General features: G+C 51.6%; 1 protein-coding gene across 5 annotated transcripts in view; it reads left to right on the top strand.

The window, feature by feature from the left end:
* The first annotated feature begins 2,453 nt into the window (after window positions 1–2,453).
* The window catches only part of LOC115353214 (calpain-5), a 60,514-nt gene continuing 35,048 nt past the window's right edge, over window positions 2,454–27,919 (top strand). The window contains exons 1-3 of one of the 5 annotated variants that reach the window (XM_041118588.1): window positions 2,454–2,581; window positions 3,987–4,084; window positions 21,949–22,125. In XM_041118588.1, coding sequence (XP_040974522.1) covers window positions 21,964–22,125 — 162 coding nt within the window. In that variant the 5' untranslated portion in view covers window positions 2,454–2,581; window positions 3,987–4,084; window positions 21,949–21,963. Of the gene's footprint in view, window positions 2,582–3,964; window positions 4,085–5,019; window positions 5,107–17,582; window positions 17,605–20,590; window positions 20,612–21,948; window positions 22,126–27,919 lie in introns of those variants that run through there. The other 4 variants (XM_030042260.2, XM_030042259.2, XM_030042261.2 and 1 more) reach the window with 4 other exon arrangements.

Below are 27,919 nucleotides of genomic sequence, written 5' to 3'. Positions count from 1 at the left end.
TAAATGCTCAAGTAGCCCTGTGCTTCCAGAGCTTGATTTGTGATACCTGAGTTTCCTTCTGTAGATATAATCATGGATAACCCTTCCTCTGCTGATTTACCTTGCTAGCTTTTCAGGGGAAGGCCAATCTCTTAGCATCTCTCTGGGCCACAGCTCCTACCCTGACATCAGCTCCAACATCAACTCTGTCCTCCAGTATAAACCCCGATGTCATGTTTTCATTCCTCTTCAAGCAAGCTTCTTGCTGTTTGACTTGTCTTGCTTAATAGCAGCCGGCCCATTAAAAAGCTGCCTGATTTGTGACTGTGCAGAAGTAAGCGCTGATACAGACAATTAAGCGGAGAATTTAATGGTATGGATTTCCCAGCAGAGTTATCAATTAACGCGAGCTGTTTGCCAGGCAGCTGCTGTGCAGAGCACGGCACGGGTGCATCCCAAACCGTGGCCAGCGTTCACCAGGGCAGCGAGGCAGAGGGTGGGTTTCACCACGGCTTATGGTTTCCACCTTGCATTTTATGCAGAAACAGGAAAAAAAATGGGCCTTTTCCGTGATAAAAGGTTATGATATGGATCTTTGGATGGAAACGTGTCTTCTGGCCAGGTACTGCTATCATCAAAGACCCGGCTGTCATGGCCATGATGGTCTCCTGTGGAAGGACATTAAGCTACAAGGTATGGATTTGTTGGCTCCCAGTGACTCCAGGTCATACCTGCCCAGTTTACTCACTGATTTTCCTACCTTAGCTGGCCCATGGTAGTGTGTGGTAGAGGAGAATGGAAAGGGAGGAGATGCCCGATGTTAGGGAGCTCTTATAGTGGGAGGAAAAGGATACTGCAAGGTCTAATAGCTGCAAGAAGATGACGGGGAAGTTCAAATGGGAACCGAAACAAGTATTAATAGAAAGGATATGCAGCTACTGGACCATCTGCCAAGAGGGGTGGCAAAATCTCGGGCAAGGACCTGACTGCATAAGCAACCAAAGCATCTCAGATGCCCTCTGAGACCTCCACCCCTGCTAAGCACCTCACCAGCCGCTGCCCAAGCATCGCTGGGGAAGGAGCATCACCAAATTCAGCCCCAAGATGGACTTTGCATGGGGGAACTCCCTGGCCCATGCCTCATGGGGCTCCACAGGGTCTCCGTGAGCGTCACAACACTGCCTTTTGATAGCCTCAACTTCTCCGTCATGGTCAAGGACAGCAATTTGGCTTCTCACCCAAGAGCTGCTTCTGCCAAAAAACAAGAGGAGTTGCTACAGTTTCCCTTTTTGTTACCAACTGCTGGTCCTCTGGTCATGATGACCCCCCTAAATAAAACAGCTAATTAACACCCTTCTCTTCCCACTAGTGATTGACTATGACCTTGAACGACCTTGCTTAATTTAACTTTCTCAACCAGCTATTTTTGACAGCGAATAATTTAACATCCTTGTGACCCCAGTCTTGTCTCTATCCTGCCAACTGGCTCTGCAGTTTAAATGAACAGCAATAAATAAATACATATCTGCAGAGGGACCTAAATGACTCCCATTACTGGAGCATCTGAAGGCCTGCTTAAATAAATCAAATGAGTAGGAGATTATGCTGCAATCATGTGGAGAGGGAAAGGAGAGAATACATTACTGGTATTCCAGAGGCTGCAACCGGGGCGAACAACTTTGTAGAATTCAGCAAAATGAAGTTTAATTCAAGTGCAGATGGGCAACCAGAGGAATTGTAGTAGGCTCATTTCTTGATATGTTCAAAGAGGAGCAGAAGACTGCAGCCTGATGGGATCAACAGTGGTGAGCTCGCTCGCACCAGGCAGCTCCTGCATTGGGGATGGGGCCATCAGAGGTTGCTCCCGGCATCTCCGCAGCATGAAAATGAGGATATGGGCACCAGCTGCCAACCTGCAGTCGTTTTCTCACTTTTCTCCCCCAAACGTGCCCTTGGAGGGACAGAGCTGGCCTCGTAGCAGCAGGGGTGGCAGGAGCTGGCAGTTCTTCACCTCCCACCGCCCTGGGCAGGCAGACCCTCACCTTGAACCACCCCAGGACCAAACCTCACCTTGGGGGTCCCCTGCACGAGCAAGAACAACAAATTATTCCCGGGAGAGAGGAAAACCTCACTAAGGCATCTGCTTTGAAATCCCAGAAGGAATAATGAAATCCTATTTGTTGGAGGAATCCCTGGCTGCAATTCTCCTCCTCCACTTTGCCTTTTACCTTGTTCCTACTTATTTTCAGGGTCCGGTTTTAAAACATCGCTATTTCTTCGTTCCCCCCTGCGCAGCCCTCACGTCACCCCCGTCACTGTGGCCTCATTTGCATCACACTGAGGAGCAACGAAGCGTCGTTATAAATCGTATTTACATAATTTTCCTTCCCCCGCTGAGGCTGAAATCGAAAATGCAACTAAGTTAATCGGCGAGATCTGGGCCTGCCACGAGAGCGGGCTCGGGCTCCGCGTCCCTGCGGGGAGACGGGAGCGGCTGGGGACCCGCTCGCTGCCTTAATTCAGCGGAGGAACTTTTCCCTAATGCTTTCCAGCCCGTTAACAAAATAAAAGCCGTCCTCCCGCTGCTGATTTCGTCTCAAGGGTGAGCCCATTTTCTCTTGTTTTTTGTTTTTCCTTCCTCCTCTTTTTCATCCCTTCAGCCGGCGCTGCACAGCATCACCCATCACCCCTGTGGATGACAAATTCCCCCACGAGCCCCCCGGTCCCCACGTACCCAGCAGCGAGATGCTCCCCCTTAGCAGCTTTGAGGTCAAATAGGTGAAAAAGTGCAATAGGAATTTACCTATTTATCTCCATTGCAGTTCAAGCAAGCCCACGACGGCTAACTGGGCAGGAGGTGTCTGTACTGGTGGGAGGAATGATGGATGATGATATTAATTAACTAACAGTGATGGAGTGTCTCCCCATTTAAGCACATCGCAAATCAAAATGGGTTCTATGCTCTCCCTGTCCTACAAGGGAGCAGCAGCAGCAGCAGCAGCATCCACCCCTGCCCGAGCCTGCCTGGTACCTGGTTTTAGGGCTATTACTGATGGTTTTGGGCTTGGGGTTGGAGACCGGTGTAGGATCTACTCTTCCCCTTTAGAAATATTCAGAAACTGAGGGTTTGTCTTTTTTTTTTTTCCCTTTTTTGGGGGGTCTTTGCCATTTGCTGCTGGAGTTTCCCACCATGGCTAGGGTGATGGTTCAGTGCTGCGCACAGCCGGGCTCTGGACCTAATATAGGGTCCTAAATATGGGGTCCTAAACCCTGGTGGGGTTTAGGGTTATTTTCCTAGGTGATTTTTGATGAGGGGAGAGAAAAGGAGTGTGTGAAATGGGCCCCTTGCACTGACCTGGTTTTAAGCACAGCCAGATCACAGCAGATCCATGGGGGAGAGGGGAAAACAAGCAGAGAAGGAAAACATTAGAAAATGGCTTTTGCTGCCAAAGAAAGCATTCGTAGAACTACAGATTTTTGGCTTTGCTATTCCTTCAACCAATAAATGAATTAAAATAATTGTAACACAAATATTGCATGAATTGAATAAGTAATGAAATTATCATAAAATTAACAGGAAAATAACAAGAACCTTGACATGAAAAGTCCAGAAGGGTTTCAGATAATAAGAAACTTGAGGAAATGGCTGACCCCAGAGGAGGTGAATGACCCACACACAGCTGCAGGTGACACCTCGGTGGGACCAGGAGCTCATGCCACGCCATTGCTGCTCCAGGCACGGCCTCCTTTCTAATTTTGTCACCGAAATTTCACTGCATTACTGCAGATGTGGCAAGCAGATGTCCTTAAGCATTCACTCTGCCGCTGGCAGGCAGCAGCTAACCCTTAGCCTGTTTTTTTGTTGTCTAAAAGAGTCTGATCATCACCCATAATTTTGAATGTGAGAAGTTTATTCCCATAATTTCCAACCGTTTTCTTTAATTGTTCTTCCCTTGCCATCTCTTTTTGGCCTATTTTACAAAAAACCCTGAATACCGCCGTTAAAGCTTGTGTGTCAAGTCGGAGCATCAGATCAGAGCTGCCCATGACACAGGGTCCGTAAAACCCCACCGGCTCCTTCCCGCTGCGGGGGATGCACTTTTAGGTAGCTCATGTTTATTTTTTCCCTCTTGGATGTATATCTGTGGGCTGGGAATGTTCATTTTCCACCGTGGAGGGCACGGCCGGTCTGGCCACCTCGGCCCCTTTGCGCGCCCCGTGACACCCGTTGCGTGTCCACCTCTGTGGATGTGGGGGGGGGGCAAGCGCCTGCCCAGCCTTTGACCCCCCGCTCCCCAGTGCCTCAGTTTCCCTCTTGCAAAACAGAAAAGGGGGATAACTTTGGTCGTGGGCTGGAAAACACGTCTCCTTCAACCCCACTGATCCTGCCCCACGCCATTCCTGACTGGGGGACGTCCCCTTCGCACCCAAATCCTGCAGCCCCTGGTGACTCCCCCCTGCACCCCCCGTGGGTGACAGCCTAACGCACCCCAGCTGCCTGGTGCCTGGCTGGCCCTGCTGTGCAGTGCCCAGCTGGTGTTGGTGCGTGGTTGCTCCAGTTTGCCCAGTTCCCAGCCCCGGCGCGAGGTTCCGGGCAGAGCCGGTGGGACCTTGTCCCGGTATCCAGTGCCAGGGCAATGCTGGTCCAAGTGCCAGTGCCTGGGAGGTCCCAGTGGCTGGTGCCCAGGCGATCTGGGTTCTGGTCCCAGTTCCCAGTTCCCCATCTGGGTGGTGCCGGCCCCCGTTCCCGTTGATCCCAGCGTCTCGACGCCTGGGCAACGCTGGACCCAGACCCCGGTTCCCAGTTGGGCTCCCCGCTTCACCCAGACCGCTCCCCAGTCCCAGGCGCAGATCCTGAACCGGCGCCAACCCCTGCCCGCTCCCATTTCCCACTGCCGACCGGTGCCAACCCCGGTTCCCATCCACGAATTCCAGCTCCCGGGCAGGGGTGGGAAATACCCATTTACCGTACCGGTTCCCGGTTGTTCCCGGCGCGGTCCCAGCGCAGGCGCGGCCCCGGCCGCTGCCCGCCCCGTCGGGGCGGTGCTTGGGGAGAGCGAAGGGGCTGCAGCGGGCAGCGGCGGGTACCGGCCACCGGCGTCGGGAAAAAACACCGATAACGGGCAGGTAAGGCGAACCCCAGCCCCGGGGAAGGGTCCGGGGCGGGGGGGGGGGGCTTTTTCCTGCCTTTTTTTTTTTTTTTTTTTCGGGGGGAGGCAGCTCCGCTCCTTATCCCGGGGTCCAGCCTTCTCCTCGGGGTGGAGGGGGGGATGCTCGGGGTACCTGTGGCTTTGGCACTGCTGGGGGTGTGCGGGTGTAAGGGTTGTAGTTTGTTGTTTGGGTTTTGGGGTTTTTTTTTTTGGGGGGGGGGCGCAAAAAAAACCAAAAGCAGGTACCCGCCCCCCCCCCCCTGCGCTGCCTTGCGCGGAGCAGGTTGCTGCTTTTGCCTTTAGCGAGCGCTGGTGCGAGGTCTAGTTTTGGGGGGATGCTGGAAGTCAGGGTGCTTGGGGCTGGTGCAGCTGGAAGTTGCACCCCGGATGGTTAAAACCCCGCAGCTGCTCCCAGTCTGGCTTGTTTCTGCTGGCGGAGACAAGCTGGACAGAAACTTTCAGCAGCGAGGCCTCGGTGCTGGCTGGAGAGCAGGGTTTCTCTGCCGGGAAAAAAATCCTGAGGTTTCTAGTATTGTTCTTTGTTCCATTTTTTTGGGACAAACCCAAGGGCTTTTAGTAAGTTGCACGGAAAGTTAAGGCGAGAGAGAGCTCCTGCTCCCAGGGCAGGCCAGGCTGCTGCTGGGGTGCAGGAGACTGATGTCTTTTTGGGTTTCCAAGCAGAGATATGAATCTGGATTTCCCGTATCCTGGCGGTGGGAGGCACCATCCCTTTCTCCCTTTCTGCCTGCCCTGAAAAATGTTATTTTGGACCTGAGAACCCAGCCTGGTGCTTTCAAGTGGAGGGTGTCCCATCAGAAGTGGCTCTGGTCCTCTCTGTCCCTCGCCTCCCACTCTGGTAGCTGCCAGGTGAGCCCAGGCTGCTCGCCCGGCTCTGCAGATCCACCCATGTGCAATGCTTGGATTTATTACCAATTATTTATTACCAATTACCATTACCTTTCTGCCTGGGTGCTGCATTAGCTCTGAGCTTGGTAGGGAGCACGGGCAGATGTGGCAAACGGAGATGAAAGCAGGGCAGCGAGCACAGCGGGTAGCGGAGGATGCTGTTAAATCCTCAGCTGCTTTTCTTGCTGCATCCAACAAGGACCGTGCTGCAGACTTTCCCCAGGGCACCCTTCATCTCTGTCCACTCTCACATCTTAGGGGGCTCGGATCCCCCTCCCAGGCTCAGCCTGGTGTCCAGTTGTGCTGAACTGGTGTTATACTGGGGTAAGGGCAGCACAGGGTCCCTGCATCTCCCACCCCACGCTCTGCACATGGGTGGTGGGTAGCCCAAGGCAGATGCAGAGAGCCTGGCTGGCCATGCTGCTCGGGGTAGCAGTGAATTGAGGAGGGACAAGCTTACGGATGCAGGCGAGAGTAGGTACCTGTTGGGAGCATCCTTGGGGCTGCAAGAACCGGGAAGGGGGAAAAGCAGCAGAGCCAGGCATGGATGGAAGAGCAGTGCCTGCTCCGGGTGCTCACGGCTTAGCTCCTGCTCAGTGCAACATCTTGTTACAGGCATATCTGTCCTGTTTCAATCTTTTCCCCCCCTGCCTTTCCCAGGAACATCCAACTGTCTCCTACTTATTTAAGTAATTCTTTAATGTGAATCACCTGGGTCTCAGCTTGAGCCCATGAGCCAGGCAGCAGGGTTGTAAAACCCAAGAGGGACTGACGGATGGATGCTCTTTGAGAGACCCTCCTCCTTGGAGGAGCTGGATGCGAGGTCTAAATCCCCCCTGCAACGGGTGCCTGTGTACAAATGCTGCTGCGTGTGTGAGGGCTGGCTTGCTCAGTGTCTGGTGCTTGCCAGGAGTCATGCGCCAGAATTGGTTGGGAAAAACTTTCTTGTTGGCAGCAGAGTTGAGGATCAAGGCATTAGCGAAAGGAAAAGCAAGTTTTGAGGAAGGCAGTGGGGCTTGCTGTAGCGGGCCCTGCTCAGAGTAGAAATCAAGCCTCTTTGTCATGTCCTAGGGACACCCTGTGTGACATGCAGAAGCAATAATCCTGTCTGCAAAGCGGTGACACAGAAAAAGGGGGCAAAGTGACATGACCAAGGCCCTCGGGAAGTTCATGGCAGAGTCAAGTCCGACCCTGCTGTCTGCTAGCATCCCCCCATCCTTGCCTGTTGTGGTAAGAAATGACTTAGGTGGGGCTTTGACATGGCCATGAGCTCAGCAAAATCCCTGCTCAGCTGCTGTCTCCCCCTCAGCGTTGTCTGTTCAAGGGAGCTCTTTCAGCCAGCGATGGATGCCCATGGAGAAATACCACGGGCATCCTCAAGCCCCCGAGGTGGAGGAAGGTGGAAACCCAGGGCTGTGCTGGGCTGACCTGTAGCTTTGCTTTCATTTTTTAGGCAAAGGAGATGCTACAGGTCTCCTTTTTCTGGACTTGATGGAGCTTTACACACTTAGTGCATGTGGGAGTGTGTCAGTGGAGAAGACTTCTGCCAGGGCCGAGGGGAACTGGCAAAGGGCACTGCTGGAAAGATTAACCCCACACAGGAGAGCTTAGATCTGCTTAAAGCCTTTAAGGGAAGATCTGAGCTCATTCTCATTTTTCCTGCCAAGATTTGCCTGCAAAACCAAGCTGAGAGGCACCATCCGTACAGGGTGGGTGAGGTGCTCGGCCAGAGGGAACCGGCTGACCTCGAGGATGAGTTGCAGGGTGTGGGGATGTCCCCTAGGACATATATCAGGCCATACAGCGAGGTGCTGTTGGCTGGGCTTTGTGTTATGTTTGGAAGTTGAATCACGTTGGGACAGACGAGACCGGGGGCTCAGGGCTGTTTTGGGCTCCGGGTGCCTCTAGGAAGGTTGCAAAAAGGCGAGGGGAACCAGGCAAAGGGTGTTGGTGGGACAAGGGTATGGAAGAGTTAACGTGGAAGGACCGGGCTCTGAGATCTGGAGCTTGAGAGGGATTAACTCAGCCTGGAGCAGGTGCAGGGAAACAGGGCTCTGAGGCTGATCAGAGGGATGGAGAGCTATTATACAAGGCTATAAAAGCCCAGCGAAACAAAGGCAGAGAGGGGATGTGCTTGCTGCCTATAAATACATCCAAGGGGTGAACACTATGGAGGCAGAAGAGCTATTTAAACTGGAGGACGGAGTTGGTGGGGGAACAAATGGGTGTGAATTCATTCAGTTTAGCTTGAGAGGCTTATCTAGAGGCTCTGCAACTACACCCCATCGGAGGAGGGTAGGAGAATGGGAATTAGGGCACATCACCTCTCTTCTAAGGCGCTTGACTGTGGTGTAAAGAGGGTTTGGGGTTTGTCAAGGTAGGAGGCTGGGACTCTCTGGTCCAGACACCCTGTCCTGGTATCTCCTTCGGGAAGGGCTGTGTTAGCCGAATGGGTCTCACCATCTGCCTGATGCAGGACCAGACCGGGCATGAAGCAGATGAAGCCTAGCCATGTCACCAAGATAATTTTTTGTCTTTGATTATGCCTCAAAAAAAAAAAAAAATCCAGCTCTCCCTTCCCTGGTTGCTGCACAGATTAATAACAAAGCCTCGATGCCTTAAGAAGGCTTTGGATCTGATCCCAAGAGCAGATTTAGACAGCGTTTGTGCTGGGTTATGATGGTACTAAGAACGGGTGAATCCTCTAAATCCGCTCACGCTTGTGCATTCATTACCAGATATTTTTGGCTGGTCCAGAAGTGCCAAGACCCCTCTCCTAACGCTTACTCCAAGCAGGGCAGCAGCAGGTTAATATGTGGAGAATGAGAAGGATGCAGCTGTGCCTTGAAAGCTGGGATCAGGCACTCTCCCTCCTCCTCCTCACTAGTCTCTAGAGGTGTCAACTCCTTTCTCTGCAGATGTCCAGAGGTGAAACCTCTTCCATACCTGCGGGAGGGTTTCAGCCCGTAGAGAGGCGTCCGTCGTCCTTTGCTCATGCCGTGGTGTCGTGGGGCACAGCTGGGTCCCATTTATTTGCTGATATCTTCATGCCTGAGCTTTCACCCTCTCTACTGAGCTGCTTGTGGAGCACAAAGGCTCAACAACAGTCTTGTGCTGACCTGCTTCGGGCCAGGCAGTGCTCCTCCATCTCCTGGCCCTGCGGGCAGTGTCGGGGATGGGGAACGAGGTGCGGTGATTACTCCAGCTCTGCTCATTTCCAGTTGATTACCCAGGGAGAAAAGGCCAGGCTCTGGGCACTGCAGAAAATGGACACAGCCCCATTGGCTTCATGGGGGCTGTTTTTTTTTCCCCAGTCGAGCATCTGTCTGTCTGCAACATTAACCCTTCCCCTGCTCCTAGCTCTCCCCTTCGCACCATGGAGCCTTTTCATCCATGGGTTATTCCTGCTAAATCGGCTTACACTGTAGGAGAGACCCCATTCTGGTGCCTCAGTAGAGGGGTAACTTCTTGAGGTCATGGTGGAAATAGGAATGGTTGCCACCGAATTTTTCAACCACTCTGGGAAAAACTCTTTTCTGCTCTGCAGTCTGGGACCGGGGAGGCTTCAAAAGCTTGTGCCTTTCTGCATGATGCATTAGTTTTCAGCCAATATTGCAGATCTTCATGCTTTGGGGATCCTCCTGTGCTGGAGACGTGACAGATGATAGCCCTGCAAAGCCGTGCTGGGAGCCCGTGGGTTTTGCAGCATGTAGGTCAGAGAACCATCTCCTTTGGGCCTGATCCAGCCCTTCAGAGGGGCCAGGACCGAGCTCCTCACCCCCCGCCTGCTCGTGCATCCCGTAGGCAGCTTTCATATGCTGTAGGGGGTATGTCCCAATTCAATAACGTTTTGACGCATTTTACCTTAAAATACTCTTTTGGCACAGAAAAGCACTCCCTGCCCGTTGGTTTGCCCTTGTGCAAAATCAACCAGTTTTAGTCCTCCCACTGTTCATCTGAGCATCATCTCTGCTGCCTTGTGTCCTGCGATTTCAATCGGTCGTGAACGTAGGTTAAGGCTAGAGGGGACTGTAACGCATCCCAACCGCCTTAATGCTGGGAGGCTGGAAAACCTTAATGGGGAGCTCTGAAATGATACATAGGAGAGGTTTTCTTCTCCCTGCCATGCAGGGACCTCCTCAGCTTATGGGGCAAATTGTCTCCTTGGCTGGCTGCAGCTTATCCTCAGATGAGGGAGGCTGCAGACCTGGTTTATTCCTTCAAGTTTTATCCTGTAATCTGGCCATAACTAATCAAACAAGGCTGCAGCAGTCCAGAGCAGGGCTACGCTTTTAGCATCAGGGAAAGGGACAGGTTTCTATGGAGTTACAACATGACAGGCAGCAGGTCTATCTGATTGCTGGGTGAAAAGGGCAAGACTCCAGCTCTGCTCCTGCCTCGCATTCCATTAAACCAAGATGCTTCTCCCCAGCTGTGTTTTTTTTGTTGTTGTTGCTGGTTTTTTTGTTATATCTCCAGATAATTCATACAGTGAATTCCCCAGGTGAGAAAGCACATCCCTCCCTTGCAGTTAGCACCCTCCGTCCAAGCTTACATTGCATTTCTACTTGTTTGAGGTTCCCTGGCTCACTCGTGCAGGATGCAGATGGCTCTGGTTGACTCCATCCCTTCCCAGCCCGTCCTGAGTTGTTCCACCATTGGGCCCAGTCCCCTTATAAAGAAAAAGGAAGCATGCCTGTTTGTTGCTCAGTTTGGGGTTGGTTTGTTTAATTTTTTGGAAGCCACACCCTGGTAAGCAAGAGCTTCCTACAAAGTATTTGCACAGTTGCTGCTCTGAAAGACTTGCAGAGCTGGTCCTACCAGTTGTCTGAGCATGTGTAAATAATGTAAAGATTGCTCCAAGACAGTTAAGGGAGGTGATTTCTCTGCCAAGCAAAGGGAAGTCTTGCTTTGGTAAAAGATGCAGCTGCAAACTCTGCTTTTGCAAGGAGCCAGGCCACCCGCTGCTGCGTGGGCGTTGGATGGAGATGGTGTCCGTTGGCTGCTCGCCCGGCAAATCTTGCATTTGGCTGCTCGGCAGGTCTTCATGCGGAGCAGGACAGCAGTGATTTATTGCGTCGAACACGGGGCTGCGGCCGGGACTGCAGCAGGTTTCCGTCCCGTGTGGGGAAGTGAAAGTCTTCCCCATGTCGTGGGGTACGTCTTGTACGGACCCTGTGACTCGCTGCTCCAGCTCAAGGCTGCTGCAGCATATCTAAAGAGATATGGAGCAAGGACTTCCAGCAGGATCCCTGCTGGGAGAGGAGGCAGGGGCTTAATCCCCATCCCAGAGCCCTGTGCTTGACCCATGCTCTCCCGCTTGCCGTTAACCGTGCGGTAATAACACGCCCTGAGCCACCTCCTGCAGAGAAGCCGGTGCCCGCTCCGGCTTCAGGAAGAGTTTCCAGACAGACATCAGAGTGGTGACAGGCATTTTTGCTGGGGTAAGAGCTGGCCGTGGCAGCAGGAGCAAGCACTAGCTGTGCTGGGCTGCAGCAAAGCAAGAGGTCCTCAAAAGAGGAGCAAACCTCATCTGGAAGAAATCTTTTGACCTGGGTGGACAACTGCTTTTTATCCTGTCTGTGTAAGGTCTCTCCTGATGCTGCTGCCTGTAATCCCAGCCTCAGGGGGTTGTCCCTTAGGGGCAGCCCTAGGAGGGTGAGTGGCCCAGGGCACTGGATGCTCTCAGAGGAGAAGGAATTTTAGATTTTGCCCCCAGAAATGAGGTAGGTTGGACTTGCAGAATGAGGAGCAGGGTTTTGGTCTCACTGTTTGTGCTTGTGCCTTGGTGATGGGTTGGTTTGACCCGGGGAGCCTGCCTGAGGACACAGTTAAGGAAGGGCTAGCAAAGGGCAGGGTCTTCTTCTGGGTTACCACAGGAAGGACCCCAGAGGACCATGTGGAGCCCCATGGGTGCAGAGGTCCTACCTTGCCCTCTGGACTGCATGGAGCAGGTTGACATGGGGACGCATCACATCCTGATGGCTGATCCTCTTAGAGAAGTGCTAGGAAGCAAAGCAAACAAAGGTGGGTGCTGCACTGGAGCGTGATCCCCTACCAAAGGTCATGTTGCATTGGTGCACGGTGACCTCCTGCGCTTTCTGGAGGTCACTGCCCCTTGTAAAATGGCTCAGTCCCTCCCTGAGTATTTCTGCTATGCGCAAAGAGCTGAAAGCATCTCCACAGTAGGAGACAATCCCTCCCTACGCCAGCAAACCTTGCAAGGCTGTGTTGCATGTCAGCTGTGGTGCGTAGCAGCAGCTCTTGGGGTGCTGGTTGGCTTTGATCACCCGGCTGGAGGTCACGGACCAGATGTGGCCCACAGGAGGTATCCATCCAACCTTCTGCTTCTTGACAGGGGAGATGCTCGATAGGAACATGAGGTCGAATGGAGGCAACCTGTGGTGCTCAGCATCGTGACCTGTATCCGTCTCCTGGGGGGGGGGAAAGCTGGTGTCTAGTCCTTGCCTGGTAAAAGGCTGCAGCCTTTCAGCTCCGAGAGCGGTATGGCAATCTCTTGCCTCTATATTAAAGAAGAGCAGCGCTGCTGAAATGAAGGAATAAGGGGGGAAAAGTCGCCTGGGAGGTTGGGAGAGTTGCAGCGTCCAAGGCAGAAACACAACTTGGAGAGCTCAAACTGAGACAGCGGGAACTTAGGTTCAGACCTTTCAGCTTGCAAGAGCCAGATGGATCCAGTAACAAAGATTTATAATAAATCTCACAAATTTGAAGCGGTCCAATCTACCTGAGAGAGGCTTCCCTCTTCAAAAGCACTAGCAACTTGAGTTGCTACAAGCCTTTAAATATGACTTTTGTACTCGTGATGTTTTAGAAGAGTCACAGAAAGAAAAACTCTTTAAAGATGGAGGGAAACGGAGGTAAAATCAAAAAACGGCAGATCTCGCTGGCCCAGCCTGAAGGTTTTGCAGACAAGGGGAATGCTCTTCTGAAGTCAGACTGTACTCAGGTGTGGTCTGGATATTTAGTGTTGTGGCTATGGGATTTATAAGACGTGGGGCTCAGGAAAGGTCTGGCAAGAGGTTTAAGAGTCTATCAAAGTGAAAAACTGAAAGTGGAGGACCCAAGCTGGAGGAGGGCAAGGAGCAGAGTGCCTCGGTGCTTTTATTCCGGTCTAGGTCAGGCAAAGAGAAAATACTAGAACTGTTTACTAGCCAAACATGGGAGATGTTGTCTTGGCAGAGGTTTGAGTCCTGGCTCGGGGCCCGGAGCTGTAGGGTTGGGGCAAAGCCTGGGGTGCGGAGCCCATCGTCAGAGGCAGTGGGGAGCCCTCGTTGGCTGAAATTGCAGGTGATGTTTGGATCCCGCTCGGTTTGAACTGGAGCAGGACAAGGGACACGTTTCTGGTATGGCCAGGAGTCTCTCAAGAGGAGACCTGAAGGACTTGGTTGTACCTCCAGGCCTCCAAGGGGACAGAGTTTTGGGCTCTGCCTGCAACAAGGGGTGGAGGTGAGGGAGAGAGAAGAAACCTGTAGCCCTGGGGATGGCGTCGGTGTTATGATGTGGTCTGGGTTGAAGCTGCGGGAGGGATGCTTTGGATCAGCCGGAGGGACAAGCAGCACAGCTAGTCTGGGAGGGATGATCCTGTAGGATCCAGCTGCCTCCATTCAGTCTCCTACAGAGTAGCTGCAGCCCCGTTATCTCTTCTGCTCCTTGAGCACAGTTCTCTGCATCTTTTGAAGTTCAATTGCTTTAATTATCTGAGAGGCTGCAGAAGCTATTGAAGGCAGAGCATTTGCATGGAGATGTGCTGCATTTTATCTGTGCTAATGATGAGTTTTCTGAATGAATTTGCCGGTTACCCAAACCTCTTAATGAAGCACCTCTGTGACCTGTAATGCCCAAGAAAAAGGCTCTCTAGGCTATCTCAAGCAATGCCCTGTGACTCTTCTGTCCTTCCCTCTAGCCACTCACAGAGGTACAGGTCTGTCTTTAGACCATAATGTTGTTGCCCAGCTGGCAAGAAAACCAGCACGAGTATATTGATGTGGTGCAAGACTTCCAGTGGAGTCAGTGTGACTGGATTTAAAAGAAGCTGGTCCAGACGTTCAATTAGAAGCCCTGAATAAATAATAGAAATACGTGTTCAGTCCACTCCTGCAAAGATAGCATCTTTTTTTTTTTTTTTTTTTTTTTTAATACAAAAAGTGATCAAAATGGATGCTGAGAAGGGCACAGCGCTCCTGTTACCTCGTGGGGTAGGTGGTCTGTGTTCAACACGAAGTGCGTGTGGGGTGACAGCCCTCTTGGGATAAGGAAGGCCCGTGTGGCTGGACAACCACAGATGGAGGTGTCTCGATTCTGCACGTGCGACTCTACCCTTCCTACGCTGTATTTCTCTGATGCCTGAAAACCTGCTCTGTGTGAGCCATGCCATGTTTGAACACAGATGTTGCTAAACGATACCAGCCCCACGTCCTTGTGCTATTCCATCCCAGTTCGGGCTGCCATATATAAACCTGGGGGAGCCCTGGAGAAGGTTCCTACCATCAGGAAGGTTTTGTTGGGAAGCCCCAGGGCTCCTGTGTGAGCTCAGGTGTGCTTTGTTGTTGCTGGTGCTCTGGGCTGCTCCTTGCAATTATTAACCAGGGTCACGGTCAGGGTGCTGGGGCGTGGAGGGTTGGTGAAGCAATGACTGTCTCCAGGGGCTGGGCATTGGCAAAGCCCATTAATTCACCTTTCGGTGCTTGTCCTGGAACTTTTGCTGATCTACAAGGGTTTTTAACCTTGCTGCGGCCTGGGGAACAAACCTAATGTAACGCGTGTCTGCCACGGTAAGGCTGGCTCTGGGCTTAAACAGCACTTGGGGATGAGTTGAGGGGTACCCAAAACTGAGTTTCTCTGTTCTCCTCAAACCATGAGTGGGTTGGGATGAGCTGGACCCAGAGTGGTGAATATCTTCAGCTCCTCTCTTCTTCCCTTGGCCAAGGCTGGCTGCCTGGTGGCAAGTTATAGCCACCTCCTTCCCACTGCTTTTGGGTCTGTCCTTCTGCCATCTCCTTTTGCTGTTCTTCCACCCCTGTCCCTGCTAGTCCTCTGTCTCTCCAGCCTCTTGCATTTGCCGGTCTGGTGGGAGATGCTGCCACCAGCTTTGCTTTGAGCTTGTTACTGCTGCTTGTGCCAGGATGCCTTCAGACATATGTCCTGGTCCCATCTGACTTTAATGTCTGAGTTGAGCAGAAGGACCAGTCTGGCTGATGCCACAAACGCCTTTTGTGTGCAGTGCTCTTGCCAGACAGAGCTTGCCACCAACGCAGAGTTATTAGGGTGTTTACGGTACAGGGCTGCCCTTTCTTCCTGCAGCTCCGACATCGACTCTGTCTGCAAACGGTGACTCATATCTGCAAGGAATGAGGAACTCCCGGGGCCAAAGGCGTCCCCAGCGTGAGTTATCCAAGCAAAAGGGAGCTCCTGGCCATCATATCCAGCTGGCTCCTGCAGGAGATGGGTATCCAAGGATGCAGAGACCCTCCCACTAACCCCAGCCTTCCCAGGAAAAAACATATCCCAACGCCGTGCCTCCCCGCAAACCCGCTGGCTGGCTGTATCTCTCCTTGTGCTGTCTTCTTGCCGTTAAGCAACAAAGGAGCGATGTTCTGGAGAGAAAAAAAAACAGAGGAAATAAAGCAAGCATGATAAAATCACCATGCGTTGCTGGAAACGGCCTCCAAATGTGACGTCTGACCTTCGGTTGATTTTGTTGCAGATATTGCCAGCCAGGCTCGCTTTTGTGATACGGAGTCACTTGCAGTAGTTTTCTGCTAGGTCGAGTGACCCTGGCCCCTTCCCTGGCTGTGCTGCTGTCCTGGTTTCAGCTGGGATAGAGTTAACTGTCTTCCTAGTAGCTGGTACGGTGCTATGTTTTGAGTTCAGTATGAGAAGAATGTTGATAACACCGATGTTTTCAGTTGCTGCTAGTAGTGTTTAGACTAATGTCAAGGATTTTTCAGCTTCTCATGCCCAGCCAGCGAGAAAGCTGGAGGGGCACAAGAAGTTGGCACAGGACACAGCCAGGACAGCTGACCCAAACTGGCCAACAGGGTATTCCATACCATGGGACGTCCCATCCAGTATAGGAACTGGGAAGTGGGGGCGGGGAATCGCCGCTCGGGGACTAGCTGGGTGCCGGTCGGCGGGTGGTGAGCAATTGCACTGCGCATCATTTGTACATTCCAATCCTTTCATTATTGCTGTTGTCATTTTATTAGTGTTATCATTATCATTATTCGTTTCTTCTTTTCTGTTCTGTTAAACTGTTCTTATCTCAACCCGTGGGTTTTGCTTCTTTTTCCCGATTTTCTCCCCCATCCCACTGCGGGGGGGAGTGAGTGAGCGGCTGCGTGGTGCTTAGTTGCTGGCTGGGGTTAAACCACGACAGCTGCAAATGCACTTTTTAATGGAAGATTACTTTTTTCTTGAGGTTTTTGCAGTAATAGCCAGCTGTTAGACAGCACCTTCCTCTGTAGGTCTCAGAGTGCTTTGCAGAAGGGACCAGGATCCCTGCAGATGGAAAGTGATGCTTTTTCCCACTCCATAGAGGAGGAGGTATCATCAGGGAGCATTTGCCATACTTAAGTGCTTGCAAAAAGCCGTATCGATGCAGCGGGTTTACTTGCTCAGAACAAACAGCCCTTAACCCATCAGGATTTTTTTGAGACTAAATCCACTCCATCTACACAGAGTTTTTGAAGGGCGATGGCTTATCCCCACGTGCATGCACAGAAGATTAACCCTCTGGCTGAAAGGTGCTGTGTTCAGATGTCTGGATTCAGACCCCAGCTGTGCTGCAGCAAATCACTGACAAAAATCAGAGCTTGATAGAAATATAATTAAGAACAAAAATGGTTGTTTCACCTTTAGCCTAGTGGAGTTTTTAGCTCTTAGATGAGAACAGAGATACTACTGGATAAAGAGGAGATATAAAGGCCAGAAAGGAATAGTCAGTCTTCCTCTCTTCTTTTTGTTTCAGCAAGTAACTGCTGTAAATGCTCAGTAATTTGCATTTTAGCTAAAGCAGCTTCTCTGGAAAGACATCCAACTCTGCTCAGAAACATCTGGAGATGAGCTACCTATGACTTCCCATAGGAAACAGCTCCCCTGGTTAACCGCAGGCAATTTGAGAAGAAATGATGACTTGTTTTCTAATTTTCATCAGTGTGGCTTCACCTTCCAGTCCTTGCAGATGTTGGTAATGCAGGATGCCATGCGGTGCTGCCGGCCCTGGGCCGTGCCACTTCAAGTCCAAAGGAAAGCTACGGTCGACACACAGCTGGGAGTGAGAAAGGGCTTTGGGAATGGAGCTCATACCTGCTGTGGACCGTGTGCTGGTGGTGCTGATGGCCTTTCAATGGGACCGCCACTTTGTAGCCCATGACTTGAGGCTTTTTTGTTCATAGAGATGTTGGCTAAGAGGTGTGCAGCGCTTATCTCGTGTTCCGTGTAGAGAGTGATTCACGGTTCAACTGCATCTTTCCTGGGTCCTGGAGAAAAAGTGTATAAAGCCGTCCTTGTGTCAGCAGCGTTTCCCCCACTGAGCTGGACTTTTGTGTTGGTAGGTGGAAGGGCAACCCCATGTCTGTCAATAGAAACACCCAAGGAGGCTGGAAAAAAAATGTTTTAAATAAAATTTTTAGAAAGAACCTGCCTGCTCTGAACACCCTGCTATTGGGCTGCAGTGTTGTACGTCGCACCCATAAGGCTGCACCTGGTTGGGGATTGGGCAACCACATGCCCGGTTCCTGCTTTGTCTTCTCCTCGGCTGATCCTATGGCTTTGCAATGTGTTATCGAAGATATCTCCTGTTCAGTGAGAACAGGGCTGGAGAACCCTGGCCAGCAGATCCTGTCCTCTAAGGACAAAGTGTTTTGTCTGACCTGGAGGCAGACGACTGTAGGATCTACGAGCAAGGAGCCCTTTGCTCCTGGCTGGGGTGCAGCTTTGCGATAACGCAAGCGTGGTGAGCCCGTGCCAGCTAGCCGTGGTACAGGAGCCTCCGAGCTGGAAGGGAAGGAGAGGAAGCATTTTGGGGGGAGGAGGAAGGAAGAGCCTTTCGGCAAGTATTTGGTCCTGGCCAACGCAAGCACTTTCAGTCCCTCTCCCCATTGCGGTGCTCGGAGCCCTGATCGTCACCAGCTGGCAGGTGCTGGAAGGAAGGGAGGATGCTGGAAGTGAAAAGGGGGAGTCCACAACACCCCTGAGTCATATGTCTGGCTCCCTTCTTGAATAAAATAGCATCCTGTTTAACTCCTTCACGGCCGGACTGAGGTTGGGCTCAGACCTCTGTTTCCAAAAAGTCAGCTCTGCTAAGAGTTGTGAGTGCAGACACCCCTCCCTGCTCACACACAAACACATACATGTGCGAGTGTAGGGGTGTTAATTCGGACCAGGCATGAAAATGCCCAGTTCTTGTGCTCCTGGAGCAACCTAGCCTGGCGCAAGAAAGCAAAGAGTAATTAGGCAGCCCTTGAGCATTTTAATGTGGCAGATCGGAAGTTCAGCCTGGTAAGCGTGAAATGCTGCAAATTAGAGAGAGTAATGAATTTTAACACTGCCCTAAAAAGATTCCCCCCGCCCCTTCCTTTTAATTATTTTGCAAGGTTTTTTTTTTTTTTTTTAAATGATCCTGAACAGTATCCCTTCTCGTTCTGCTTGGCATTTCCTTTGCAACTCAAATCCATCTCCACCCTCTCGCGTGAGAGCAGCCCCGCAGCGAGGACAGATGGCTGTCGAGGTGACAGCCACTGTGGCGTGGGATAGCAGGGCAAGGAGTTGACCCTTTTCCCCCAGGCAAATTTGGGTGGCAAAACGGCTGGAGCTCCTTGGCCGAAGAGGACCGCAGTCCTGTTCTCATAGGGATGGACGTTGCCCAGGGTGTCTCGTGGAAGTCGGCGTTGCGAGGGTCATTGGAAAACTCAGCTCCAAGCTGCCGTTGCAGAGCTGCCCGGGGAGGAGCAGTAATTTTATGAATGAGCAGCCAAGTGCCAGCCCTCGGCCACAGGGCAGGCTGTGGAGCAGCGTCCAGCATCTCCTGCGTCAAACCCATAACTCCTGCCTTAAGTCGAGCGTGTCTTTTAGAAAGGCACCAGAACTCCCTCCCCTCCTCTCCAGGCTCTCTTCCTAAATCTCACTGGTTCTTTCTGCACAACTTCCCGTGGAAATGTCCTTTCCAATCTGTCAGCCCAGCTCATGCGCCAGTCCAAGCAATTCATCTGGCATCTCAGTTAACAGCAGCATCCTTCTCTCTCAGCCTGTGTATTCGTGCAGAAGGCAGCTGCCAACCATCCTTTCCCAGCACTGCTGCTTTGCCTGGGTCTCTCTAGCAGCGAGTGCTATCACTGCAAAAGTCCTGCCTGGTTGTCCCTCAAAAGGAGCTCATCCCCACCACCTCCCTGGGGACATCTCCCCTGTCCTTCACCCCCTTCCTCTGCTGGAGGTCTGGAGGCTGGCTCGTCCCCTGGCCCTCTTAGCAGGGTGGATGCATGTTTTGACTACTGGCTGCATTCCCTGACTGCTCGGTGAGGCTGTCTGCTTTTCTACAAGGAGTAAATCTGGTGTATAATTCAGGTTTTGCTATCGGGCTATTTATTTTTAAGGCTTTTCTGAGGGCAGGTGATGCACCTAGGCCTCTTTGTAGCATCTGGGAACGTCCTGATGCCGAGGAGAAAATCCTGTGAGCATCGCTATAAGCCCTTTATAGCACAGCACCTCAACACATTGCTGAGCTGCCTTCAAAGGCTCCTGTGTGAATTAATACTTTTGTAACTGGCCCTACGCAGGCACGGTCCTAGCCTTGGTTTCTAAATAGAGCAGGTCATGCAGGGCGCTGAAGGCAGAGCTGCTCTCCTTCTTGTTGGCCTGCAAGCTAAGGTGTTATAAACTATAAAATCTCAAATCAAAAATCCTGGAGGATCATCGCTAAATGCTCACTACGTTCTTCCTCCACATCGGGGACATGGGAGTAGAGACATCGGGGTAGGTGGGTTGTTGGCCATCCAGTCCCACTGGTCTCCTCCTGGGAGATGCATCTACCTGTTGCCCCAGTCCATCCTATGCAGTCCGCCCAGGGCGGTGCCTCTCTTGCAGTTCAGATCGTGTTTAATTAAAGGCCTCATTGCCCCTTTGCACAGTTATTTGCAGTCGCTGCATCTCAGGGCTTGGGGCTGGGACACACTGGGTGGTTTGGAGAAAGGTGGCTGGCTGGCAGAAAGCACCCCACAAGGTGCTTTAGCAACTGATCCTCAGCAGCAGAGACCTGTGGAGCAGCCAACAAGGGGATTATTTTGGGTTCACTTAAGCTCTGAGTGATGAGCACTTGTGCTGCTAATCAGGCTGATAAATACCGTCAATTAAAACCTATGCTTTGCTCTTCTGCTTTGCAGAAGTGAAGTGTTTTTGTCTCTCCCAGACGAGGGGAGGCTGGCTGGGTGGGAGATGCTCTCGAAGGATTGCTCTGATCAGCATGGGCATTGGTTTAGCTCTCAAACACCTACTTTCCTGCAGCTAATCCTAGAGATTCATTAACAAGGGATGTGACACTGCTCCTAAATTGATGCTTGACTGTAAGTGATCATATAATCCCTGGGATTTTGGATGTTTACAGATTACCTGCTTCCAATTAGCCTTTATTGCAATTTCCTTGTCCCACCACATGTGATGATACCACAGTAAGCATATGGTTTCTGTATGTCTCACTGGGAGCAATAAGTTAAGTCAGCTTGCTGGATGCATCTGCCCGCAGGATGGGGCACCTTTCGTTTTACTGTGGATGGTGTTGGAGACCACAGTTGGGATTATGTGGCACACAAAACCCCATTTCTTTAGGAAACCAGACTAGGTGTTTTCAGACTAGGGTCACTAATGGTCAACATTTTGAAAAGGACATCTCATTTTGGGGAGAGAGAAGGGTTCTACATGGCTGTTATAAATAAATACAGAGAAACTTTAGGGAAGGAGCTTTGGAAGGAGGTCTGTGATTTAGTAGAGGGGCCCAACGTAGAGGACCCCCCTCTCCTTGTGCTTGCTGTGGGGACAAGGTGACTCGACCTGCGGGGCGGAGGGATGAGGACCTGAGCAAAGGGGTTGGTACCCACTGACCAAACAAACAACAGGGGTGATAGAGTGGTGATGGAGAGGTGCTGCTCTATCTTTGAGGGGCATTTGGGCAACGGTTTCCTGCTGTCTTCTGGATTCCTAAATTCACGTCTCTGCCCTGGAAGCTAGATGCTTGTCAAGACAGAATAATTAATCCAGAAACACATGGCGGTCTGCCAGGAGGCCTTTTTTTAATTAAAAACAGATCTGATACAGTCTACTGAGAAACTGGCGTCTCTGATGAAATCATGAAATGTATGGCCGTGATTTGAGGCTGCATGGTGGGGGTGCTCTGGGTAGGGCTCAGCCCCCATAAAACCTGGGGACACCCGTCTTGCAGGGAATGTCTTCTCCTCCTTTGCCTCTGAGGGCTGTGTTTTTCCCAAATGAGTTACAAATTCACTAAGAGGCAGGACACCAGTTATCATCTCCTACTGTGCCTGTTTTGGTGGCGTTTGGCCAGCTTGGGGGGCTAAATGGGAGTCCTGTGTCCAGGGGATCAGCAAGGTACATGCAGAGGGCTTAGAGGAGTCATCTGTCCCTCCTCATTTGGATGCAGGATTTTCCCTGCCTGTTTAAATTGGTGATGGAGCACGCTGATACCTCCCGGAGTGAGCCAGAGATGCTTCATTGGACTATAAATGTGGGGTCTTAGCGATGCAGCCAGATCTGGGGAAAGGCAGAGGCTGCGTGGTTATCTCCAGCCACAATGTCTTGGTCCTGCCACTCAGATGCTGCAGTGGAGGATTGAGTGTCCCTGGCCAGACCCTGCCCCGTCTCACTCCCACTCTGCCTGTCCTCCCAGGGCCGGCGGGGAAGGATGTTTTCCTCGGTGAAGCCATACGAGAACCAGCGCTACGCCTCCCTGAAGAAGGAGTGTCAACGGCGGAAGCAGCTCTTTGAGGACCCGCTTTTCCCCGCCAGCGACGACTCGCTCTTCTACAAGTCAAGGATCCAGGGCATCCAGTGGAAGCGGCCGAAAGTAAGTGAGCCTGTCCCCTTGTACCTCGACACTGCTTTACACCGTCTCTGCTCTCAGGCATCCCCGAAAATGCACAGCGCATCCTTCACCCAGGGTGCTAAGCCCCAGCCGACATCTCCTCTCGCCAGCAGGGTTTATTTGCCCAGGTTCGGCATCGTGAACCTCTGGGATGCCAGGGAGGTCTGCTGCACCCCGTTCTGCCCCCCATGAGGCCCGAGGGCAAAGGAGACTTCTCTGTGACTCAGTTTCCCCATGCATAAACCAGAGAGCTGCTTTGCAGCCGGGTTGGTGTTGGGTGCTCTTGTTAACCCTGGTGGGTCCAGAAAGGCAGAGTGTTATCTCTGAATACTCTTGGTGGTCCATTTGGAAAGGGAAAAGACGATAAGATTTGGGTAGGTGAGGTGGGTTTGGGGTCTTTGGGAGGTAGGTGGTCTAACCCGTCCTTCCTCTCCTGTGCAAAACTGGTGTCCTCTGCCTGTCCTCTGCAAAAAGCACTCTGCGTGTCCTCCATGCTGCTGTGTCTAGCATGGAGGCAGGTTGTGGGAGGCTGGGGCTAACATTGCCTGTCCCCCGTGCTGCCTGTCCCCCTTCTGCTGTCCTCCGTGCCTGCCCAAAAGATGCACATCAGGGCCTGAGGGCACTACGTCTTGGGGAATTTGTATGCCCTGGTGTGGCCGTCTGCTTGGGTTTGACTACGAGGCCACTTCTCTGACTGCCGTGAAATACAAGGCATCCCAGGGAGCAATGATAATTGGGTAGAGGCAATATCACAGCACCTAACACACCTGGGTCTCCTTGCTTGCCGGCGGGGAGGAGCAGCCCTCGCTGCCCAGCCCGTGCTCTTTCACACGCAGCTCGGTGGCATTTCAGCGTGGCAGGGTCGCCTGAGCTGCCGTTGTCCTTCTTGACCCTGCGGGCAGCCCAGAAAATCAGCTGGCCTTTCGCGAGACAGTGCTGCATCTGTCTGGGTGAGGGCAGTCTCGGGGGGGTGGACAAAGAGGCTTTGTGTGAAGGGAGGAATGGAGCTGAACTGATTCTTTCTGTGTGGCAGGAGGGGCTGAGCCCCCCATTATCCCACCGTGCTCCTCGTGGGAGGAGGTCTGACTTCCCTCTGCCCTGCCTTGGGCTCTTCCATGCCAGCTCTGTCTGGACATGGGGTTTGTGCAAGGCTCTGCATGCATTTTAGCTTATTCCCCTTGTCCGTTGGAGTCGAAGGATGCTCGGTGCACAGCTGCCTTCTGAAGACAGGGCTCACCGTGGTTTGGGCTCATTGTGGAGGACACGAGAACCCCTTGCACGTCCCACATATAGGTGATGCCCAAGACTTTCTAAACAACTTTCTTTGGGATTAAAGGGTAAGGACGTATATGACACCCCCTCGCTGTTTTGCATTCAGAGACACACATTAATTCAGCCCCACGTCTAATGGCAGAGGGTTGGATGCAGCTGTAGAGGGGCAAAGTTTGCTTGTCTTCTGCTGAGCATCTCTGTCTCAGAGCTTGCTGCATGGGTCACAAATGACTCTGGTTATTCAGACTTTATCATGCATAGGCTTGTCGGTGCTTCCTTTCAGGGAGGAGGGAGACCTTTTCTGAATGGGTGACCCACCTCTACTCCATCTGCTTTTCTGGCTTTCAGCTCACTTGCAGTCCTTGGTGTTCAGGCATGTAGCATCAACTCTTGCTGAGGAAGAGCTGAGGTCAGCCAGCAAGGCATCATCCTGTTGCTGCCCTGCTCCAGAGACCATGAGGTCTTTCTAAGAAAGGTTTCTGGACCTCCTGGTCTTCACCTGTGTGGTGACATGTTCAGCTAGGTCCAAACCCATCCCTGCTGAAACATGGGGTGAATTCAAGCTCTTTCCAACCAGCCAGCTCTGCGGTTTGAACAGAGGCTCCTTTTGGCATGGGCTGGCAGTGGGAGTGGGTGCTGGAAGTGGGTCCCGCACGCAAGCAAGGTCCTGTGCGCTTAACTGGAGGTGGAGATGGTCCCTCTTTCGCTGCTTCTGCACTAGGTGAAGGGAACTTTGCCAGCAATTTTGTCACCAGGAGTCTGTGCTGAGCAATAGCTGTCTCCTTGATGCCACTGTCTGGTAGGATCATCTGATCAGACCTGTCTAGCTGCCTTGATCACCAAATCACCATAAAATAAGAATTTGAGCTCACATGTGCCCTGGTTACTGCTGAAGTTTCCAGAGGCCTCTTTATCTAAAGGGCTTCTCAAGGTTCTTTCCTTTCAGTTGTCCATTTTGGCAAAAGTGACTGAATTTCAAGGGGAGAAGAACTGCTTTGTGCCAGCCAGCCAATGCACAGTGACATTTTTAGTTGCTGGACCCAATTCTGCCTGAATTCATACCAGTTCTCTAAGGGAGAGACCCCAGCAAAACATCCCAGCATCTTCTGCAAGAAGGCAAATGTGGTGCATCTGAGTGTTAGAGATATTGATATATATCTCACCACTTTGCTGTCTGCAAGAGAGCTGGGAAACATCATCGACTTCTCCAATTTAATGCAGTATTCAGTAGGGTCCAAAATGTCCACAAAGTTCAAATCAACGGCTCTGCTTGTGTGGTAATTGCACAGTACAGTTATTAAGCCACACTAAGTCCCTGCAGCGTCCTCTTTCTATTACAACCAGCAAATCTTTCCTTAGGCAATCACATTTTATTCTTGTTTAGAAAAAAAACAGTGATACTTCCAACTTTTGGCAAGTGCTGTTTTGAGGACTTCCTGACCCAGAAATGGAGTCTGCCAGTCCCCGGGGATGCTGTCTGCAGGGAGGGGATGGTGTGTACACACCTCTGTTATCTCTCAGGCCCACAGCCGTGGTTTGTTTTGGAGAGTTTCAGCTGAAACTGCATGATAAAATGCAAGAGCTCATCGTGCCTCAAACCTTGCTGTGAGAGCAGAGTGGGTGGAGAGGGGAAGCAATTAAAAACAACTGTTTGCTTTCTCAGAAAGGCTGTCACCTCTGGTCTATACAGAGAAGTGATACATAGGAGCTAACTTTTTCAGGCAAAGCACTGGTATGTGAAAAGTCACTGTAGTAAACTCACTGGGGTGGTGGGAATGAGGTTTGGCGGAAGCAGGATCTCATTCCCATGTATTTACATGGCACTAGTACAGATCTAAACAGCTCATCTCTCGTGTGTGCATCCGTTCCTTCCCCACCAGAACCTGCCCTCATCCTTTCTGCTCCTCCATGGGCTCCCAAAGCCTGAGGTTGCTTTGGAAAAAAAAAAAAAAAAAAAAAGCAATCTTTGCAGTGCTCTCCCTCTTGCTTGAGGTTTTTCTGTGCAAGGGGGAAAAGACAAGAGTGAAGGGTTTCGCTGGAGCAGCCCACGAATAACCCTTCCCGGGTCAGGCTGTTTTGCTTCAACTTCCCCCTGCATCTGGCGTTGCAGCGTTCCCTGGAACGGGCTCAACCTTATTCTTTCCAGCGGGGTGTCCTCCCTCCCTCCCTCCCTGCTTTCCCCTGGCCTCGAGCCCTGCTCTGGATGCCAGATCTTTGCAGAGGGAGCAGCTGTTTGAGCCCTCTAATCAGGCTTTGGCTTTGGCGGTTGTTTGCCAGAAGTCTTCGTGATGCAGCACGGTCAAGCCAGAAAGCTAATTGCTCAAGTGTATCGGAGGGAGGGAAGACATAGCATCAGCCTTAGCTGGGAAAGGGGTCCCGAAGATCTTTGTTTTAGTGAATCCACTTAAAAATGAGACTGGCTGGTCATTGCTGAGCCGAAGCAGCTTTTGGAGCTGGCTAGGGCAGCATCAGCGGCTCTTTCTGGCAGCAGCACTTGGCTATTGCATTAGAAATTAAACCTAGCGTTTTGTGCTAAGCCCAAATCCTAGTTCCTTGCTTGAAAGTCCTTTTCCCTCGCGCTCTGCCTGCTAGCATATGAAAGCGAGGGAGATCTCTGTATTCAGGCAAGTAGTACCACCCGTAGAGAAGGTCTTACCTGATCCTTAAGCTCCGGGTTTCGCCCTCCCTGTTTGAGACAGGAATGCTGGCAGGGCAGCACGGGAGCAGGAGTTTTAGTCTGTGCATTGGTGAGCTGGTCTGGGCTTTTGGGAGCTAGGTAAATGGGGAAGGGTGGTACTGAGGAGAAGGGAAGGGGATGGATGAGATGCAGGCTGAGAGGCAGAAATAAGGGGGGATCTGGGGCACCCGGCTGTGTCTGTTGATCCTGTGGGAAAAAAACAGTGATGGCCCAGGGTGGAAGAAGCTCATCTACCCTGTGGGAAAAAAGTTCATCCCTTCTAATCATCACTGTCCCAAACTCTCTTCTTGGGTACAGGCTGCTTCCAGTGATGCCATGGGATTGGTACACAGTTAAATTAAGGTCGTTAGTACCCCTTAGCAAGGGCTTGCTTTCTCTGCAGCAAGGAGGGCCACGTGGTTCAGGTTCAGTCTGCCAAGCGATGACCTGCTGCAGAGACTGTTCACTAGCCAGGACAAATTTGGGCATCACTGTGATCTTGTGGGAAGCAAATGAAGCCTGGTGGGAAGCTTACGCCATGCACAGATGTGATGTTGAACCATGTGAACCACTCCTGGGAGGCAGGAGTGGTTCCCCGTCGATGGCAGTGTGTCGCAGGACCTTGCAAAAGCACCTCATGGTCTTCCCTAAGGTGCAGAGTGGTTGGGACAGGAGATCTCAAAGATGCTTGGGAGGGGACATGGTGGCAACTCAATGCCGAGCTGCACCAAAGGTGGTGGAAGGAGAGAGGCTGTGACAAAGCACGAGGGTTTCCAAGCAGGCTGTTGTCACAGTGGCTGGGTGGCTCAAGGTGACGTGCGGTGATGGTTGAACCTGAGCTGCACCTCTGCACTGTGAGTTCAAGCCTGGCTGGCTACGACCACCAGAGAAACTCTCTTGGATGAAGACTACACCCTCCCGTCTCCAGGGGAAGAGTTTTGCCCTCCAACCCTGTTTCTCAGTAATTTTATATCTCTCCAGCGTTTGCTCGCTGAGTTATCTCTGTCATTGTCAAGGGAATTTGTCACCGATGAAACAGCACAAAGGTAAATTCTTGCTAAATGGTAATATTATTTTATCTGGGTGCAGAGGCAATGTCATTTGGAGGGGAAAGTCAGAGAGTCAGAGTAGTTTTGGGGGAGACAGAGAGGCCAGGTGTTTTGGGAAGGGTTGCGGGAAGCAGGAGGTCTTAGGGCAGTAGGGCCATGGCATTTTCAGCCCTACTGTGGCACCGGAGAGATATGCTCTCATTCACAGCCCTGTTTTTTTTTTTTTCCAGCCAGACAAGAGGAATCTTGTTTTAGAAACTGAGAAAATACAATTTTTCAGTAGCCGCTTCCCTATTGGCCTGACATATATCTAACTTGACTTGTGTATAGGGGTTTTGTCCATTATACCCATTGTCTCCTGAATTCGATGCTATTGTGTTTGGAAAATGAGGAGATGTTGCAGGATGGGAGAGCATATTTCAGATCCCCTTTTCCTTGTGTTATTAAGCACTTAGCTCCTTTCGCTTGCTGAATGAGGGTTATACAATCAATCCCCACAGGGTTTTCCTGGAAGGGGAAAGGAGTCAATGAACTAATTCACTAAAAGCAGGACCGGCACTTGCCTGCCCTCAAGTTTCTGCATTAAAAGGTCTTTTCCCCAGTGTATAGCGCGGGCTGAGAAGCTGGCAAAAACACAAGGGTGAAGATAATGGGGAAGACAGAGGTTGAGTTCTTGCAGTTCCTTGCTCTGAGAGCTCACCTGAAGCAGGCGCTCAGAGGCAATTAAAATGGTAATGGTCATTGGGAGCAATAATAACCTTCTGGTGCCCCACCTGGA

This window comes from Aquila chrysaetos, chromosome 19 (genome assembly GCF_900496995.4).
Source record: "Aquila chrysaetos chrysaetos chromosome 19, bAquChr1.4, whole genome shotgun sequence".
NCBI classification, from domain to species: Eukaryota; Metazoa; Chordata; class Aves; order Accipitriformes; family Accipitridae; genus Aquila; species Aquila chrysaetos.
Note: the sequence above shows the minus strand (reverse complement) of the source record. Positions and strands in the feature narration are given on the sequence as shown.